Raw genomic sequence first — 17,272 nt, 5'->3', positions numbered from 1 at the left:
GTACAGAAAATAGATAACGATCATCGCTATTCGGTGCTCTGTGACTACTAAAAACAAAGCAACAGATAGAAATCATCCTGTCAATATCCTTTGTAACATTTAGTGCTGCCAGCTTACAGAAATGGCGGACATTTCAAACGTTGCAGTCTTTATGGGACACCCTATAGGTTATATTCTATAGTTTTGTCTGTGTCTGGTCTCATTGCGACAGGTTCTATCACAATTTATTTATCTACAGTCCTTCACCCACAGTTTGTCTGTCATTTTTTACTTCCAATATTTCGTTAGGTGCAAATCTAGCGAGACGTCCTGGTTTGACCTGTAAACAAATTACGTATTTAAATATGACAATGTGTTAACAAAACATTAGCATGGCAAAGCTCGGCAAAAAGAACCAGATACGGAAGGAACAGAGGAAGAAGCGGACCAACACTCTATAAACCCTATTGTCATGCCCAGAGAGTCAACATTTGCATTCTCATTAAGCGCTATCCAGTTCGCGCCGTATGGACTTTGTGGTGGACAAACACCGTGCTTGTGGGTTTTCTCGTGGTTCTCCCATTTCCTCCAACTTTCTTAATTCCACCATTTCATTCATTTCTCATAATCACCGTCTCCTTTAGCCTAACCGGCAGAACGTGAGACGTAAAACCGAAACCGCATCATTGAGCGCTGTTACCAGCATAATAGAATACAATATATTAAGAAGACAATGCAGTTGAGCTTAGAAAATGCGGTTAAATCAGGAAATTTTGGAAAACTTATGAGGATGGAATTCTTTACTCTCAAAATGTAGACGTGTCTGCATATACAATGACATACGGAATTCCTTTGTCATCTTATCCTGAATGCCATGGATAGTGTCAAATTGTTTCCCTTTTAACAAAATTTTTAGTGTATGAAACAGAAAAATTCACACGGGAGTAAGAGCAATGGTATTCAACGAGGGCATTGTATTAGGTCAAGAAGTGAGACACCATTCTTTAAGTGTGAAACGGAGCATTGTTATTGTGCAATTACGACTATGCAGATGCCCACTTATTCGAATATTACGGAAAACATCGCATAATAGTTGTAGTACAGCTGCGTAGACGTCCTTATTGACAGTTTGGCCACGTAGAACAAAATTTGCGATGAACAATCCCTAGCATGTTGAAAACAAAAAGCACAATCAATAGTCTTCTGGACTTATTGGATCTACGAAATCCAGATGACTTTCATTGGGACGACATTATCATTGTTTGCCATACCTGTAAACTCATTATTCATTCTCTGTGATAATAATAGTCAAGATTGTCGCATTGATGGCGGCTGTTTTCTCCAGTTTCCTGCTGATTATGATATTTTCTTCTGATCCTATGTGAGAATCCTCAGCACGAATTTCGCCGATTCACGCCACATCCCCAGGTCTTTGTATAAGATTTTTAGCCGAATGGAAATATTTAACTTCGTCTCAATTTCACGGACAGTCAGTCGACGAACGGATCTCACAAGAGCACTGGCCTTAGCATTTTTTCCTCATTTCAACTCACGGACGGACGACCAGGACAGAAATCATCCTACACGAACATTATCCCAGAAACCATCGAAAAGTCGGTGGGCGACTCATTGATGCGTCACTTAATTCTATTTGCAACATTCCATACGCCTCTGTAGTAATATTTCCCAGTTCCAAATAAAATTTAACAGAGATTCGCTGTTCCTTTTGATAATCCTTTTCACAGTCCGACACGGATTATACAACGTACTGCACGCAATCGTGTCTTACTAAACACTTTCTAGGCTCGAGTAAGCAATAACGCTGTAATATCATTACAAGACGTTACCACATGTACCTGGAATAAAGATCTGAGCTACAATTAATACTTTTTGTTTAGAAATATATGGGAATTTAATGAACATCTCTTGTATTGTGTCCATTGTTATTAAAGTTTTTTTTATATATATATAAAGCACAAGTGTTTATTGTAATTAGAAAGTTGAAACAGTCTATAATATCGGCATTGTATAGTTTGTTTTGTAACATATATTTTAGTCGTTGAAAACAATCGGTTGTCCTTAGATTTAATATTATCCCTAGGTACAGCAATTTCTCTTGTCTCTAGGAACAGCAATATCTATTGTTTCTAGGTACAGCAATCTCTATTGTCCCTAGATACAGCAATCTCTATTGTCCCTTTATATAGCAATATTTATTGTCTCTAGGCACAGCAATAGATATTACTGCACTGTAACCAATAACCGTGAAAATAAGTGCCTCCTACCATAAAAAAATATACGGTTTACCGTTTTTCTAAAATAATGGTAGGAGACCGTTTTCCTGTCAGATGCTTGTGTCGGGCATGCGCATTGGAGAGAAAAAGCACATGTTCGAAGCGAGGATTTATGGCGCGTAGGTTCGGATGTGTTGTGCTTTGTTTTGTTTCTTTCTTTTGTTTGTTTGTTTGTTTAGTGTGTGGTTTTCTGGTGTGATATATACGGTATTACAGTTGAAGATATCCTGGAAATTCAACATTAAGCAAGGTAATGTTTGGGAAAGCACTATGTTAATATTTGAACTTTGTTCTGCTGGATGTGTAAAGTCTTATGATAATGTAGCCAACTACGAGTGGTTTGTGAAGCTAGAATTCGAATCACAATGTTGAAATACTAATAATAAAAAAAAAAAAAAAAAAGGAAAAGTGTTTTGTAGTTTACCGTAACAGCATTACATAACTTGTGTTGCATCAACTGGAATTTTTCATGTTACAGAAACAAAAGTATACTGTCACTCATGTGTGCCCGAAGGAGGGGTAGGGGGTCGCTCCCCTAGCTAGTGAAAACGTATTAAATTTCTTAATGCAAAAAAAAAATATATATATATATATATATCAGGGTATATAGTAACCAGGGAGTTGAGTCCCCTAGAAAATTTTCATCGGGCGCCCATGCTGGCATTATTTTTTCTGGATAAATAAATTGTTAATTTGAAAAATATTTCTGTAAATGTCTTTATCATTAATTTTGTTCTGAGTACCTATAATCTGTTCTGGTGTCTTGTTAATACATTTGAGCGTTTAATAGTCTAAATATGATAAAGATCGATACTCTGGAAGTTTGGTGACTTTTTTTTTTTTTTTTAACATTGATGCCACTGTTACATAATTATACAAACACGTCTTTATTAATTTGAAATAGCGGATACTGGATACTGTGGGCAGTGTTGTGAGAAGTCATATGGTTTTACACTTGTTTAGTCGTACTTCTGGTCATTCTAAGCTATGTTGTCGAGTGCCTGCTTGGTTATCTGAAACCGTAATAATGCGACTAATCGAATGAATCGCTGATTAGAATATTTGAGGTCTATTAGTCTACTGGTACTCATAGCGAAAATACATGCAATAAAGCTAGTCTTAACGCTGTAACAGAATATCGATTTATGAATATCTTAAAAGGGCATGGATGTTTGTTCCAACTACATCTTCAAAGCGTGCGAAAACAGCTATAAAATTCAAGATTTTTTTTTTTTTTTTTGTATGTAATATCGAATCCTCTTCTGGTGTTTTGTTCAATACATGACAAAATTAGTAATTTTGAAAAGAAAAAGCAATGTATGTTCAAGATGATATCAGAATAAGGGTTCGATATTACAAACTAAGAATTAATTTCAACTTTTATTCTTATGGATATTATGCACGTCGTAGGTGCAACGCTTCTTTCGTTCCCGCTTCTTTCGTTCACTTTTGTTTTCTTTAGTTAAGTAGTCTTTAACAGCAGTGGACCAGTATGCACTCTAGTTATACAATATACAAAAATTATTGCTAGGCAGTGTGTTATACAGTTTCCAGCAATTCGATGAAAATTGGCTCAATATATATTGACCAGCAAGAATTCTTACTGGATCTAGCAAGAGGGCACAGGTGTGTTATTACCGTAAATCTTGTACGGTAATAACACACCTGTGCTTTTTTAAAAAAAACGACCCCTAAATATTACGGTAAATTACCGTAAAATATACGGTACCAAATTTGTTTCTAAACACGGTCAATATTATTTTGCTTCTAAATATACGATCTGCCGTTTTTATGAAAAAACGGTGGTCCGTAAAATTTAGGGTAATCGGATGGCAGCGAGAGTTGACGGTAATCGGTCAGTAAATTTAAGGCGAATTTTTTTACAGTGTGTGCCTAGAGATAATAAATATTGCTATGTCAAGGGACAATAGAGATTGCTGTAGAGATCTAGAAACAATAGATATTGTTGTTCCTAGAGACAAAAGAAATTGCTGTACCTAGGGACAACATTAAATCTAAGGACAACCGATTGATATCTATTGCCCCTAGGCACAGCAATATCTATTGTCTCTAGGTACAGCAATCTCTTGTCCCTAAGAACAGCAATCTCTATTATCCCTAGATACAGCAGCTACATACCCAGTATGTACCAAGGAACGAAATGATTTGTTGGGTAAAAACTGCTCTGAAGTTATTCTAATTGATGCAATACCCTTGTAATTTTTATAATGTCAACCATGAAATAGCAAGTGATCAAAAATGTGTTCTTTTTCTTCTTTAGCCTTGCACAAATATACACACTTCTGTAAATCAAATTATAAAAAAATAAACCCTGGTTGTGCAACTACCTTTTAATTACTGTAATTATGTAATGATATTATTTTACAGACGAGAAGACATCAAAATGGTGAGCATCTTGAATATAATGAACAATTTTGCTGTTGGTGCTATAACATTAGCCATTGGGGCTTTGCATCGAGCACCGACTGTTTACGGTCTTCTTCAATCCAACACTGATATATACTTCGACGTCATTGAGAAGTACAAGGTATAGTGTACAATCACATTTTTTTTTCTCAATTGTAAATGTCAGCGTCAATTTTAAATATATTTCTCATACAAGAAGGTATGGCGAAATCAAGGAGAACTAAGGGAAATGAGGAAAAATTTTCTCAAGGTAGATGCTTGTGAAAAAGATTTGAAAAGATCTTCATGCAGTAGTAGATTAACAATGGTGTATTTGTTATGATGATTTAAATATTAAAAGTATTAAAACAGCTCGTATTGTATACACAATCTGTACAATATGAATGTATATATTTGTAATTTTACTAAAGTACAATGACAATGCTAAAAAACAATGTTCATAGTAGTGGACTGTAAGGCTTGATTCGTATACCACATGAATGCAACCAAATATAAATTCACTGTATTTAAATAATTACAACTTTAGTTTGCACACAAAAATAACACATGAGAATAAACATGTGCAAGGTATTTTTTAGTTCTAACTGCTTATAACAACGATGGCTAATTGTTCAAACTATATTGTACGATCTTCGACCATGATATATGGTCCACTAAAAACCGCATGTTCTTGCCTCCACACTCACTCTTTCACAAACAATAGAAAAGCGTTAAGCAACTTGAACACTGTTGCCAGCTAAAGGAACACACACTGTTAAGAGTCTTCATCCCGGCGAAATTAAAATACCGCTAATTTTACAGTAATTATGTGATATCTTCAAATAGATAAAAGATAATTGAAATATGGAACAAAAACGCCCTAGACAATATTAATTTGGTGAGGTACCGTTATCACAAGTCACCTAGCGGCTTTCCGTTTTCAGCTGTTTAGAAACGCGAAAATAAATGCCGATTTTCAAAATGGCTCGAAATCGAAAGCAGATAAGTGAGTCGTGATAATGGTTTCTCATGTAAAATAATGTTATCTAGGGCGCTCTTGTTCCACATTTCGATTAAAATGGCTCGAAATCGAAAGCAGATAAGTGAGTCGTGATAATGGTTTCTCATGTAAAATAATGTTATCTAGGGCGCTCTTGTTCCACATTTCGATTATCTTTTATCTATGTGAAGATATCACGTAATGACTGTAAAATTAGCGGTATTTTAATTTCGCCGGGATGAAGACTCTTAAATACACAAATAATCCTAAACACAATCGATAATATCTTACAGATAGCCAGCGTAGACTGAGCCCTTGAATGCAGAATAGCTAAAGAATCATCAAAATGATGAAGAAACCGGTCATCAATTTATATTGTGGTAATTATCAAAAGTTCACATCCAATATTACTTTGTTAAAGTCGAAAGATCTAGTAGGTTGAACAGTGTACTCGTTTCTGACCCGCACAAGGAGAAAACTAGCCTTTGCTGTAACAAGAAACCCCAAAGACAGAACAACTCGCACAACCAACCAGTGAACACCATATATTTGTATAAATCAATCCAAGAAGATCCCTTGTTATGACTTCTGGTAAGGAGTTCAAGCTTCAACTGTTAAATCTTTAAAATAACTCGCTGATTGGTTGGAGGGGAGGGCAAATACCCTTCTGCATTGGAGTCAAATCACTGATACCCCCTGTACTCAACAGCGCAATAATTCCCCATTTTAACCAATGGTCTAAAGACCAAAGATAGTGCAGGCATTGAACGCCATAAAGTAACTGGTTTACAGTATATTCGGGCACAGTTCTTAAGTTACCTTTTTCCATTTATTTATTATTTCCATTGAATTTTATAGACATAGCTTTTATTCTTGCTAATACCATGACTAAAGCTTTTGGAATGACGGTAGTTAATGTACTCCTTGGCTGGTTGAATTGAGGTTTAACATGTTTCTTTCAGCACGGAGGCTATATGAGACACGGAACTACAGCTTAACATGGGGTTCGATCTAATAAGGTCCGGTCGGGAATCGAACTCGGGTATGCCGAAGACATATGCGCTAACCATACAACCACGACGGCGCTTTAATAGGAGGCGTTCCAGGCAGGGAAGCACCCACGGGGAAGGGGGTTCCATCGAGTCCGGACCCCTTCCCCCCAAAGAAAAACTTAACGTACTTTTGTAGATTTTTTCAATAAAAAGATACCTGTTTGACAGAGTAATGATTAATTTAGCATGAAAAGTTGATCTTACACTTCATGCGTACTCTTTTTCTTATAAAACAGTTTAATTCTATCCTTTTTCTTCTAAACATATAGACGAAAGAGTTTTACAATTACTTATTGTCTTTTCAGGTATAGAATAATACCCGTTCAATACTATCTAGGTACAGTCATGTGCAAATGATTGTCGCATATCTATAACTGTCTTCTTGAAAGAATATAATTTGATAATGATTTTGCAGGGTACCTTTAATACTGATACTATGTGTATAATCGAGAAATGTATATTTGTGGTAAATTTCATGGGAAAAGAATCATAAATACGAAAATTAAAATGAGTAAAACAAAATGTTGCTAAATGGACAAAAAAAAGTTTTATTTTCGTTTTATTGTTCTTATTTACTGCTCTTTTGACATGAAATTTACCACATACATGTCTTTGCCGATTATACACACACTAACACTATAAGAAATACCGGGCAAATTTCTTATAAAATTATATTCCTACAACGACATATTTATAGACCTATGTTCAGAACTGAGCGTTCTTCTCAATAAAAACTAACGCCAGTAAGTAAATGAAGAGGCAGCAACATAAAAACTAATACTTTTTCTCCCCAGCAGGGGTGAGTGTGTGTGTCAGGGTTGCCAACCATACGATAATTTATCGTGATATACGATAATTTAAGCCTTAATACGATATACGATAATAGGTGCCCTTGCCCTATGCCCTTGCGATAATAGGTGAATATACGATAATTTTAGAACGTACACTTTTTAGCAGTTTTTGAATGTGGAAATAAATTGTAGGTGTGCAATAAAGAATTGTAAAACACACATTTTAACAGTCATTCTCGCCAAAATAAATCAATAACGATTTGAGAATTGGTAACCCTGCATCCATCACATTTACGTGGAGGTGGCAATATTGTTCATGATAGATGGCTCTATTATTCGCTCACGTGAATGTTAGCGCCTTTATTTGGATGTGAAAAACAAAGAAGTTAGAATCGTTCTGTGGCAAGTGAAATTACGTATCGCGTAATTACTTTGCGTAATTAGGTATGATAAGGATAGTGACACCGATGTGGAGTTCGAAACTGAAGATTACTAGCTAAGTTTATTATATATTATTGGTATTATTAGTAGTATTATACTTGTTTATACAATTATCACGCCTATAACGAATATACGATAATCTTTTGTAATATACGATAATTTTAAGGACGAAAATCGATAATTTTGTTCTCCGAGGTTGGCAACGCTGGTGTGTGTGTAAAAACGTGACACCAAGAAAGCAACGGTACTTACGTGTATTGTGTTAATATCGCATTAATCTACATATAACAATGTTCATCTAGCAACTTTGTTTGTATTTTTTGAATTCATATAATTTTGTGTGTTATGAAATACAAATATATTGAAGTCTCAAGCAACGTCGAAGAATTATTAAGAAACCAGCGCCTACACAAGGGTTACATCGACCAACCTGCGACAATAATTTTGGACATGAGTGTACATAGGCGTAGTGGATTGTAGTATCGAATCCCTTAGAAAAACTTCAATCCCCCCCCAACAAAAATTTTTTAGTGCGGGCTTGGTTCCAGGTATTAAGAGGAAACTCAACAAAAGGCTTGTTTCCTGAAAATGTACTTTGTACGGTCAAAATAATAGTTTTTTTTAAAAAAAAAAGAAAAAAGAAAAAGAAAAACTATTTTCCAATGACAAGAGGAACAACATTCATAAACTATACATATAGCCGTGAGGACTAGCTGCCACCGATCAGTTTGATGTTACGCTCGGACTGCTTCAACTCCTCAAATGTAATTTCTAAATATTTAAATTGCTTGTAACGTTTGTTCAGTTCACTGTTATTACCCAGAACATCGCATATAGTCAGTGGCGTATTGGAGGGGGGCTTAAGGCGTAAGCCCCGCCCCCCCCCCCCGAAATCTTACTTACTGAGATAAAGTATATAAAATATCTTGCAGAATTTTCACATTTTCAGGCAAAGCCCCCTCCCCCCGAAAGTTAGCAAAGCTCCCCGAAACAAAATCGTAAATACGCCACTGCATATAGTATTATCTTTGTTGCTTATAAAGATAAAATGTATTTTAAGCATTTGCGTTATGACTTGTTTCTTTTTTCCAGCCTTTTGGCCTTCTCTTATACCCATATTTTGCTGCGTGGTTCGCTCGGTCTTTGGACATGAAGAAAAGGGATCTGAATTCAGTAAAAGTTGTAGGTTTCGGAGGATCAGTTCTGGATGCTGCTACGGTTAAACTCATCCAGGATAGAATACCAAATGTGATTCTGTTACAGGTATGTAGATAATCAGATCTAAGGAAGCTAAGTGAAATTTATATAAATAATGAGGTATAATAACATATGGAATTATTATCCATAATGTTAATCATAAGTCACATTGTCAAGAAGAGTTTTAATTTGTAATTCTGTATCAATAACAAAAGTAATTAGTTTCGCACATTAATTTTAAAATGTTCGCATGTTGGGTGACCAAAAACCACATCAAGTGATCGAAGATGTACCATCACTCTCCAAAGATAAATGAGTTTTGTTCCTTATGCCTGAACAAAATTTACGGTCCTTTTTTGTTTACTGAGCCCATTATCACTGGTGTATTGTAACTGGACATGCTTGACAATTATCTAATATCATATTTACGTCAAGATATGGGTGCAGATTTCATTTTACAGCAAGATAGGGCACCTTCACACTTTCATCATTAAGTTACCTCCTGTCTCAGTCGTGAAAGAGTCGTGGTGGAAGAGTCCGTGGCCACTTCATACACTTGGAACGTAAACAAGAAACCTAAGTATGAAATAAACATGGCCTATGGCAATCGAATAGAAATTTGATTTGTTGACAAACTAGTAAAAAGTGACTCTTGCAAAGTCTACATTCATTGAACAACAAAACATCCCCATAAAAAAGGACGAGCAAGTGAAACAGTAGACACTAATGGCAAGGTGGGGCGCGGTGGCTCAGTGGTAGAGAGTTCACCTCTAGTGCTTGGGGTCCCGGGTTCGCTCCCAGCCCCCACCAAGTGAACTTTGTGGTGGACAAACACCGTGCTCGTGGGTTTTCTCGAGGTTCTCCCGTTTCCCCCCACTTTCTTCATTCCACCACTTCATTCATCTCTCATCATCACCGTCTCCTTTAGCCTAATCGGCATAACCGTGGGACGTAAAACTCAAAGAGTCCATTTTTCACTAAAGGCAAAGTAAGACAATAAAAAATAAGTAGTTTATATATTGAAGGGAGCATGGCCCCCATCACAGACTCAATAACAATAGCAGTACTATTATAATAAATAAATGCGCCTCAGAAGATCAAATGACGAACTAGACCCAAAATCATATATGTGGTTATAAAGATTTTATGAAATGTCCATATCAACAGTTATCTAGCAATATACCTCTCTCTCCCCGACCATTTAGCATGATACCCTTCCAATACCACCAACTTTTCGTGCAGTCACTTTATCCCTGGTATTAATGAACAAATTCCTCTGATGGTGCCTATTGAAGTATAGATTATTCTCTATCTGGTGACCAATATGCCTTTGAATTATATTTATTAATTGCAACTTTGAATTGGTGGCGTCAGTAACTCTTTATGAATTCTACAGTGACCTCACCTCACAACACCTATTTTCAGTCTGAAGCAAACTCTAGATAAAAACCCTTTTGAGACATTCATGATGTATTGTTATATTTCAGAATTACGGCATGTCCGAATGTTTTGCAATATGCGATTCTTCTTTGGAGGACAATAGAAATCCGGTTCGAGTTCTACCAAAAATTCCTGAAGATAATGAAGATCCAAAACCAGGCGAAGAAAGAGAGCGTAAGTAATATTTTTTTTTCTTGTTTTAAACATATTTATTTTCTGACAATCATGTAAAATATCTATAATTAAAAAGTTGCTGTGATAATTAATAAAAATTAATTCATATCTTATTCATAGTTTTAGTCAATTTGAATTTTATTTGTAACTTTTGAATCTAACTCAAGTTAAATTAAGTAAAGACTATAATTTGTAATAAATAAAATGAAATTTCTATTTTCACGTACCACGGTTATATCCTGTTGGTCAAAGGGGGCGGATGATTACTGAAAATGAGTGAGTAAATATATTGGTGGAATGAGAATGTGGTATGGAACGAGTGAGCCCCGAGGAAACCTATGAAAATCATGTTGTCCACCAGAAGCCAATTTGGTCTAGGATCTTATCAGGGACCTCAAGCACCGGAGTGAACACTCTACCATTGAGCAAGGAGTACGATGGCTCACTGTTAGAGCGATCGCCTCTGCTACTTAAAGCCCCTGGTTCGATCCCTGGCCAGGTAAGTTTGTGGTAAACATCGTGCCCTTGGGTTTTCTCGAGAAACTCCCGTTTCCTCCTCTTTTCTCATTCCATTAATTCTTCCATCATCATTCACTTATTTTAATCATCATCTCCCTTAGCCTAAAAGAGCATAATCATCATGGGACGTTAAACTGAAAGATTTCTAGCATTGAGTCACCGCTATCCTTTTGTATGATTTATATTGTTTTGCACTATTTGTAGTTAAGACAAATTGTTATTCGGTCACAGAATTAAGTAACATTTTATGCAAATAGAAAATGAACGTTTGGTTACAGAATTAACTAACACATTATGCAAATAGAAAATGAACGTTTGGTCACAGAACGAACGTTTGGTGAATTAGTTCCAGAAGCGACAGACCTGTTAGCGACAGGAACTGTTATCTGTCCTACGAGCGACCGATTCTTTGACATTGAGATGATAGAAGATGATATGATTCTCTCTTGTAAAATATGTTTGCCTCTGGCGTTATTAGCGTCCGAACAACCTTGTTATGAAAATTACTGTTCCTCAAATATATTTTCCCTCTACTGTGAATGCAAATAGAACTTATCTTAAATTTCAGTTAGATTTGACATAAATCATATAAAATGACGTAACGAGACAGCAGGGAAATTTCCATGAAAAGTATATTCCTATGTAATTAATTATTGAAAATCCTATTGTAATACCCCTTTCTTCAAAAGCTCTGCTTTCTGTACTTAATTTAATTCAAATCTAATTACTCACTAAGCAAAACAGCATATTTTATTTTGGAAAACTTGAACGTGTAACAGTTTCACCACCTATTTTTTTAAACCTCCTAAGACTATGAATAACATAAGAAAAAATATTGCCAGTCCCAAGCCTAGATAAAATGTGATATGTAGTTAAGGAAAAATATACATCATATTCTTTAATAGTTTGTTATTAATACTTGCATGCAATGCTTATTAAAGAACGCTTTATACTTATGAATGTAAGTATAAGGTTACATCTGAAATTTATGATTAAGGGTATACATTCCTTGTAATTGTGAAACGGCTGGAAGAAATGAGACCTCTAGGAATGTGTATTTTTCATAGTACAGTTTCTTAGGTTCTAAATCACACTACTGTGAAACAAGTTAAAGAAAAGGGAACCTTATCTTCTTCCATTATCTTTGTATGAACGAATCGATAACCCATAAGCAGGTTAACAGATGGAATCGGTCGCTCATAGGACAGTTAACAGTTCTTGTCGCACATAGGACTGTCGCAAGTAGGACGACACCACGTTTGATCACAGAATTAACTAACATATTATGCAAATAGAAAATGAACGTTTGGTTATATCATATCTATACAACAATACATAAAAGTTTTGAGCTTAAATTGAAAGTGCGTTTCTATAGTATTTGTTAACCTTTCTTATTACAGTTGTGGAATACGTTCATTCAGGGAAACTAACGCCTTACACAAGAGTTAAGGTAAGGTATTAATGTCATTATTATAATTATGAAAAATTATTATTAATTTGCATTATTAGAAAATAAGTAATAAAACTAGATTGATTGGTTGAAAGACTGAGAGGTAGAGTAAGATATGAGAATGGCAATGTGGGAGGATAACAGTTCAAACTTCATACGTTCAATTATTTTCATTATTTATTTCTTTATTTGCCCATTTCGAAATAGGTTAGGAATAGCGTGTTTTTTAAAAAAGATTTTGGCATTCGACCCATACGTAGTGATGGGTAAATTCCCGGGAAGATATTTTTCGGAAATATTCCCTGGGAATATTCCCGGGAAAATTCCCCAAAATGGGAATATTCCGGGAATTTATTTGCAATCACAAAAAAGTGCACTCTATTACTATATTATGATTTCAAAGTTAAATTCGTTTGTTTTTTTTATCACAGTGTAGTATTACTGTTATCTCTAGAGGATTGTTCAAAATGTATATTCTGAACGGTATTATGTAATTTTATTAATATTTTATTATATTTAGAGAGTACGCATAAATGTATATTTACTTATAATATGCTCTATGCAAGTAAATATGTGGGGAAAAATGGTATAGTAAGTCCACATACTTTTACCCCGCTAAACAGTTTAAATTTATATGTAAGTGGATTTTCTAAACTTGATTCTACTACTGATGTTATAAACATATTAAATATTTAAATGTTATAAACAAATTAGTTTGGGTAACTACCAGAAGACACATGTCTCACCATTTTATCAACATTTGCGCATACATATTTATATTCACAATATTTGCAAGATACTGACTTACCTTTATAATTTTTCATGTAACATTGCCACACGACCTTACGACCTTTCTTCCTACCTATTTCTCGAAATTTCATGCGTCAATTCACATATAAGAAAGTCCGAGTACCTCTTCAGAAATTCGAGTCAGATACAGGAGACAGACCGACGTCTATTATTAACAGTAATTCGGGGTGTATTGATGCTACTTCACCTCTATTTCTACAGAAATTCTACATTACTTTACAAACTGGTTCCTTTTTTTCATCATTTGAAAATTAGTACTTTGCTATTTTTTAGTGCAAATGGAAATGGAACTTTAAAAAGTCATATTATTAGTTATATAAAGTACATTCAACAAATTTTAACTTTTTAAACTTCCAAATTATTTAAAACCAAGAAGTAAATCATAATAAATAAAACTAAAGTAATTATAATATGACTTCTTATAATTTGGAAGATAAAGTAAAGATATGGAAATTAATTCCTTCCCGGGAATTTATATGCCAGGGGAAAACACCCGGGAATATTCCCATTTTTTATTTTCCTTCCCACCGGGAATATTCCCACTGCCCATCACTACCCATACGTCAACGACCCTTGGTTTGTGTGCGTGTGTATCAAGAAAGAAACTGAACGGTGCCTCCCCCATAACACACTCTTAGCTACATGCCTGGTGGATATCACAACTAAGCCCAAGAATGGGTTCCAACTGGTATCAAAGCAAGGTCAGCTGATGTATTGGTCGAAATAGCCGACAGTGATCAGCAGTGTGTGACCATTTTGAGCTCTGGCAATGGAACAACTTCAAATGTGACACAGGGATTTGCATATTCAGAAACTAGCATGTGTCCCCATACCCACAACGCCCGACGAGCCCGTCGGTCACCGGGAATACCACCCCCCACAAGTGAGCAATCCGTGCTTCTCTCCTGCTGGATCTCTGTAGTTTCATGAATAATGTGCGTTATAGAATTACGCAACAGAGTCTGGATAGACCCAAAGATCTCCACCGGAAGCCTCTCCAGTGGTCCACGGTGACATGAGGACTTCAACACTGTCAGGGCTGTCGATCGGTTTTTTCCACTCCTGTTCGAATACACCTCACTTTGCGACATCGAAACTAACGTATTCGTGATCTACAGAGCCTACTAGTTCTCTACATACTCTTATCGATCCTGGTACTCACCAGTCAAGAAACTAAAGTAAAGGAAATAAAATCTTGAAGTTTCAGATCCCACGGTTAGGCGAAGCTAAAGGAGACGGTGATCTGAAGTAATGAATGAAATGATGGAATGAATAAAGTGGGAGGAAACGGGATAACCCCGAGAATACCCACGCATACGGTGTTTGTCCATCACAAAGTTCACTTGACACGAGCTGAGATCGAACCAGGGACCCCCAAAAGTGTCGGCTTTATTGGGTAGGCCGGGTAGGCACGTGCCTACCCAAAAAAATTGAAAAATGTATAAACGCTAAAAGATACAATAAAGAGTAAATATATTTTCCACTAATGGTAGATAATTATTTAACAAGTAGCATCAACCACTACCGTACTGTAAAAGTAATTTCCTACTGTCATTAATCAATCAAATGTGGATACATATCCATAAGCGAGGGAGCGGGCCTACCCAAAATTAAAATCCTAAAGACGCCCCTGAACCCCAAGCACCAGATGTGAACGCTCTAACACTGAGCAACCGCGACCCAGTCAAGAAAGTAGAGAGTCTATAATGCATTGGGTGGAGATACCCTTTCTTCACGAGTCTATGCGCAATTTACGTCTTTATCGAAACAAAATTGTAAAATGTATAGAAGGTTTGCAGAAAATTCACTTATCTTCAAGGCACAACACATACGTCTAAATACAAAATTCCAGGAGTTTTGCACATCTACTAAGTTTGATTCTAAAGTGTCAAATGACGTTTAGCCTGACCTGCTGCGACTCATTCTATGAGATTTGAAACACTAATGCCATCTCGTGCCCAAAAGGCTCATTATTGTTGAGAATATCAGATATTTCATCTGTAAGCGGCAGCCGTAACTTAGGTCAGATTAGATTTTTTTTCGGGAGGAGGCAAGCATTAATATTTTGTCCCCCCCCCCTAGAAAAAATATGTGGACCCTCTAGATGAGGCAGCAGAGGCCCCTTAAATGATTTTCAGTTCTATTTAAATAGAATAATGGGTCCATTCAGTAGCGTAACTAAGATCGCGTGGACCCTCCCACAAAATTAAAAAATAGGCCCCTTCTTTCCATCTTTCTTTTACTGTTTGTGGGTCTCCCGGAGCCTGTGGACCCTTCCGCACCGCAAGATCTGCGCGGCCGTTAGTTACGCCCCTGGGCCCGTTCCATACATAGTCCCGTTTCATAATTAATTTTAAAAAATGAAATGAAATCTTTGAGTTTTACGTCCCACGTTTATGCCGGTTAGGCTAAAAGAGACGGTGATGATGAGTAATGAATGAAATGGCAGAATGAAGAAAGTAGGAGGAAACGAGAGAACCCTGGGGAAACCCACGCACACGGTGTTTGTCTACCACAAAGTTCATTTGGCGGGGGCTGGAATCGGACCCGGGACCCCAATCACCAGAGGTGAACGCTCTACCACTGAGCCACCGCGGCCCCCCATAATTAATTATACTAACAATATTGACAAATCTCAAAGCCATACGAATATATATTATTTCTAGGGCCCCTAATAGTAGACATTTTTACTGAAATGGGCCCACGACTCAATTTTGTTTTATTTACCTTTGTGTTCTGTTTTGTTTATGTAATGTAGTGAATCTGTTTGATGCTTCATATACAGGGTGGCCCAAAAGTAGGTATACAGTGCCGCACTGATCAGCTCATTGCATTTTATATTATTTCTTATTGTTATCCATCAGGTAGACATAGTTTCTTTATTATTTTTTCTTAACGTGCTTTTACTTATATCGTACGCTCGGAACAGCATAAGCAAATAAACCCATGAACTAAAATATTATACTTGATCAATGGAGGGATCTTTTGGACCACTCTGTATAATTTCATGTTCGTATATGGAGTAAAAAAAAATTGACTTAAGTGGGCCCCTCTCAAACGGCGGGAAGCTTCCCTGGGGAAGGGGCAGTTGCCCCTCCTGCCCCACATACGGCCCTGTCTGTTAGGTATCTATCTGAAGCTTCTTTTAGAAATTCACAAGCAGTTATTTTAAATAACTTTATAATACTGTTATTTTAAATAACTCTTACATAACGCACATAAAAAAAAAAACAGTGCTGATTTTTCAGTCATTAAGCGTACTTGCAAATTTTGTCTCTTTTTCTTACATCGAGAAACAAACTACATGCTCCAGAGCAGGGGGTAAAAGTGAGAGGGAACGCTGAGGGAAGCCGTTCTCCCAGTTCCAGAAAATATCTACGGCGTCCCACCAGTTTCTAAAAAAAAAAATTATAATGGGCTAAGATAGGTACGGGGGATAGCTTGACGTCATGCGTCCCCCTACCTTTTCTGATCCACTGTTACCCCTCGTTCAGAGTAAATTCTAAATTTGGATATGTAGTTTCCGAAAATATTCTGAAAAACGAATTTTAATGACGCTAATAGTAAGTTGTTTTTTGCCAATAATTGATGAATTTAATACTGCTAAAACAGATCTTCTCTCTCTCTCTCTTTATGCACTGTTTAAGGATCTTCACTACAGCGAAATTAAACTACCGCTAACTTTAGAGTTTTTCTGTAATATCTTCAAAATAACTAAA

At 36.2% G+C, this 17,272-nt stretch overlaps 1 protein-coding gene across 1 annotated transcript in view; it reads left to right on the top strand.

Annotated features, from left to right (window-relative positions):
• LOC145675662 (uncharacterized) overlaps positions 1 to 17,272 on the top strand; it is a 61,067-nt gene that overhangs the window by 31,685 nt on the left and 12,110 nt on the right. The window contains exons 6-9 of the mRNA XM_081746231.1: positions 4,662 to 4,821; positions 9,056 to 9,226; positions 10,648 to 10,774; positions 12,694 to 12,743. Coding sequence (XP_081602357.1) covers positions 4,662 to 4,821; positions 9,056 to 9,226; positions 10,648 to 10,774; positions 12,694 to 12,743 — 508 coding nt within the window. The remainder of the gene's footprint in view (positions 1 to 4,661; positions 4,822 to 9,055; positions 9,227 to 10,647; positions 10,775 to 12,693; positions 12,744 to 17,272) is intronic.

This window comes from Thermobia domestica, chromosome 18, assembly GCF_964235325.1.
Source record: "Thermobia domestica chromosome 18, izTheDome1.hap1.1, whole genome shotgun sequence".
NCBI classification, from domain to species: Eukaryota; Metazoa; Arthropoda; class Insecta; order Zygentoma; family Lepismatidae; genus Thermobia; species Thermobia domestica.
This window is presented reverse-complemented; position numbering and strand designations above follow the sequence as displayed.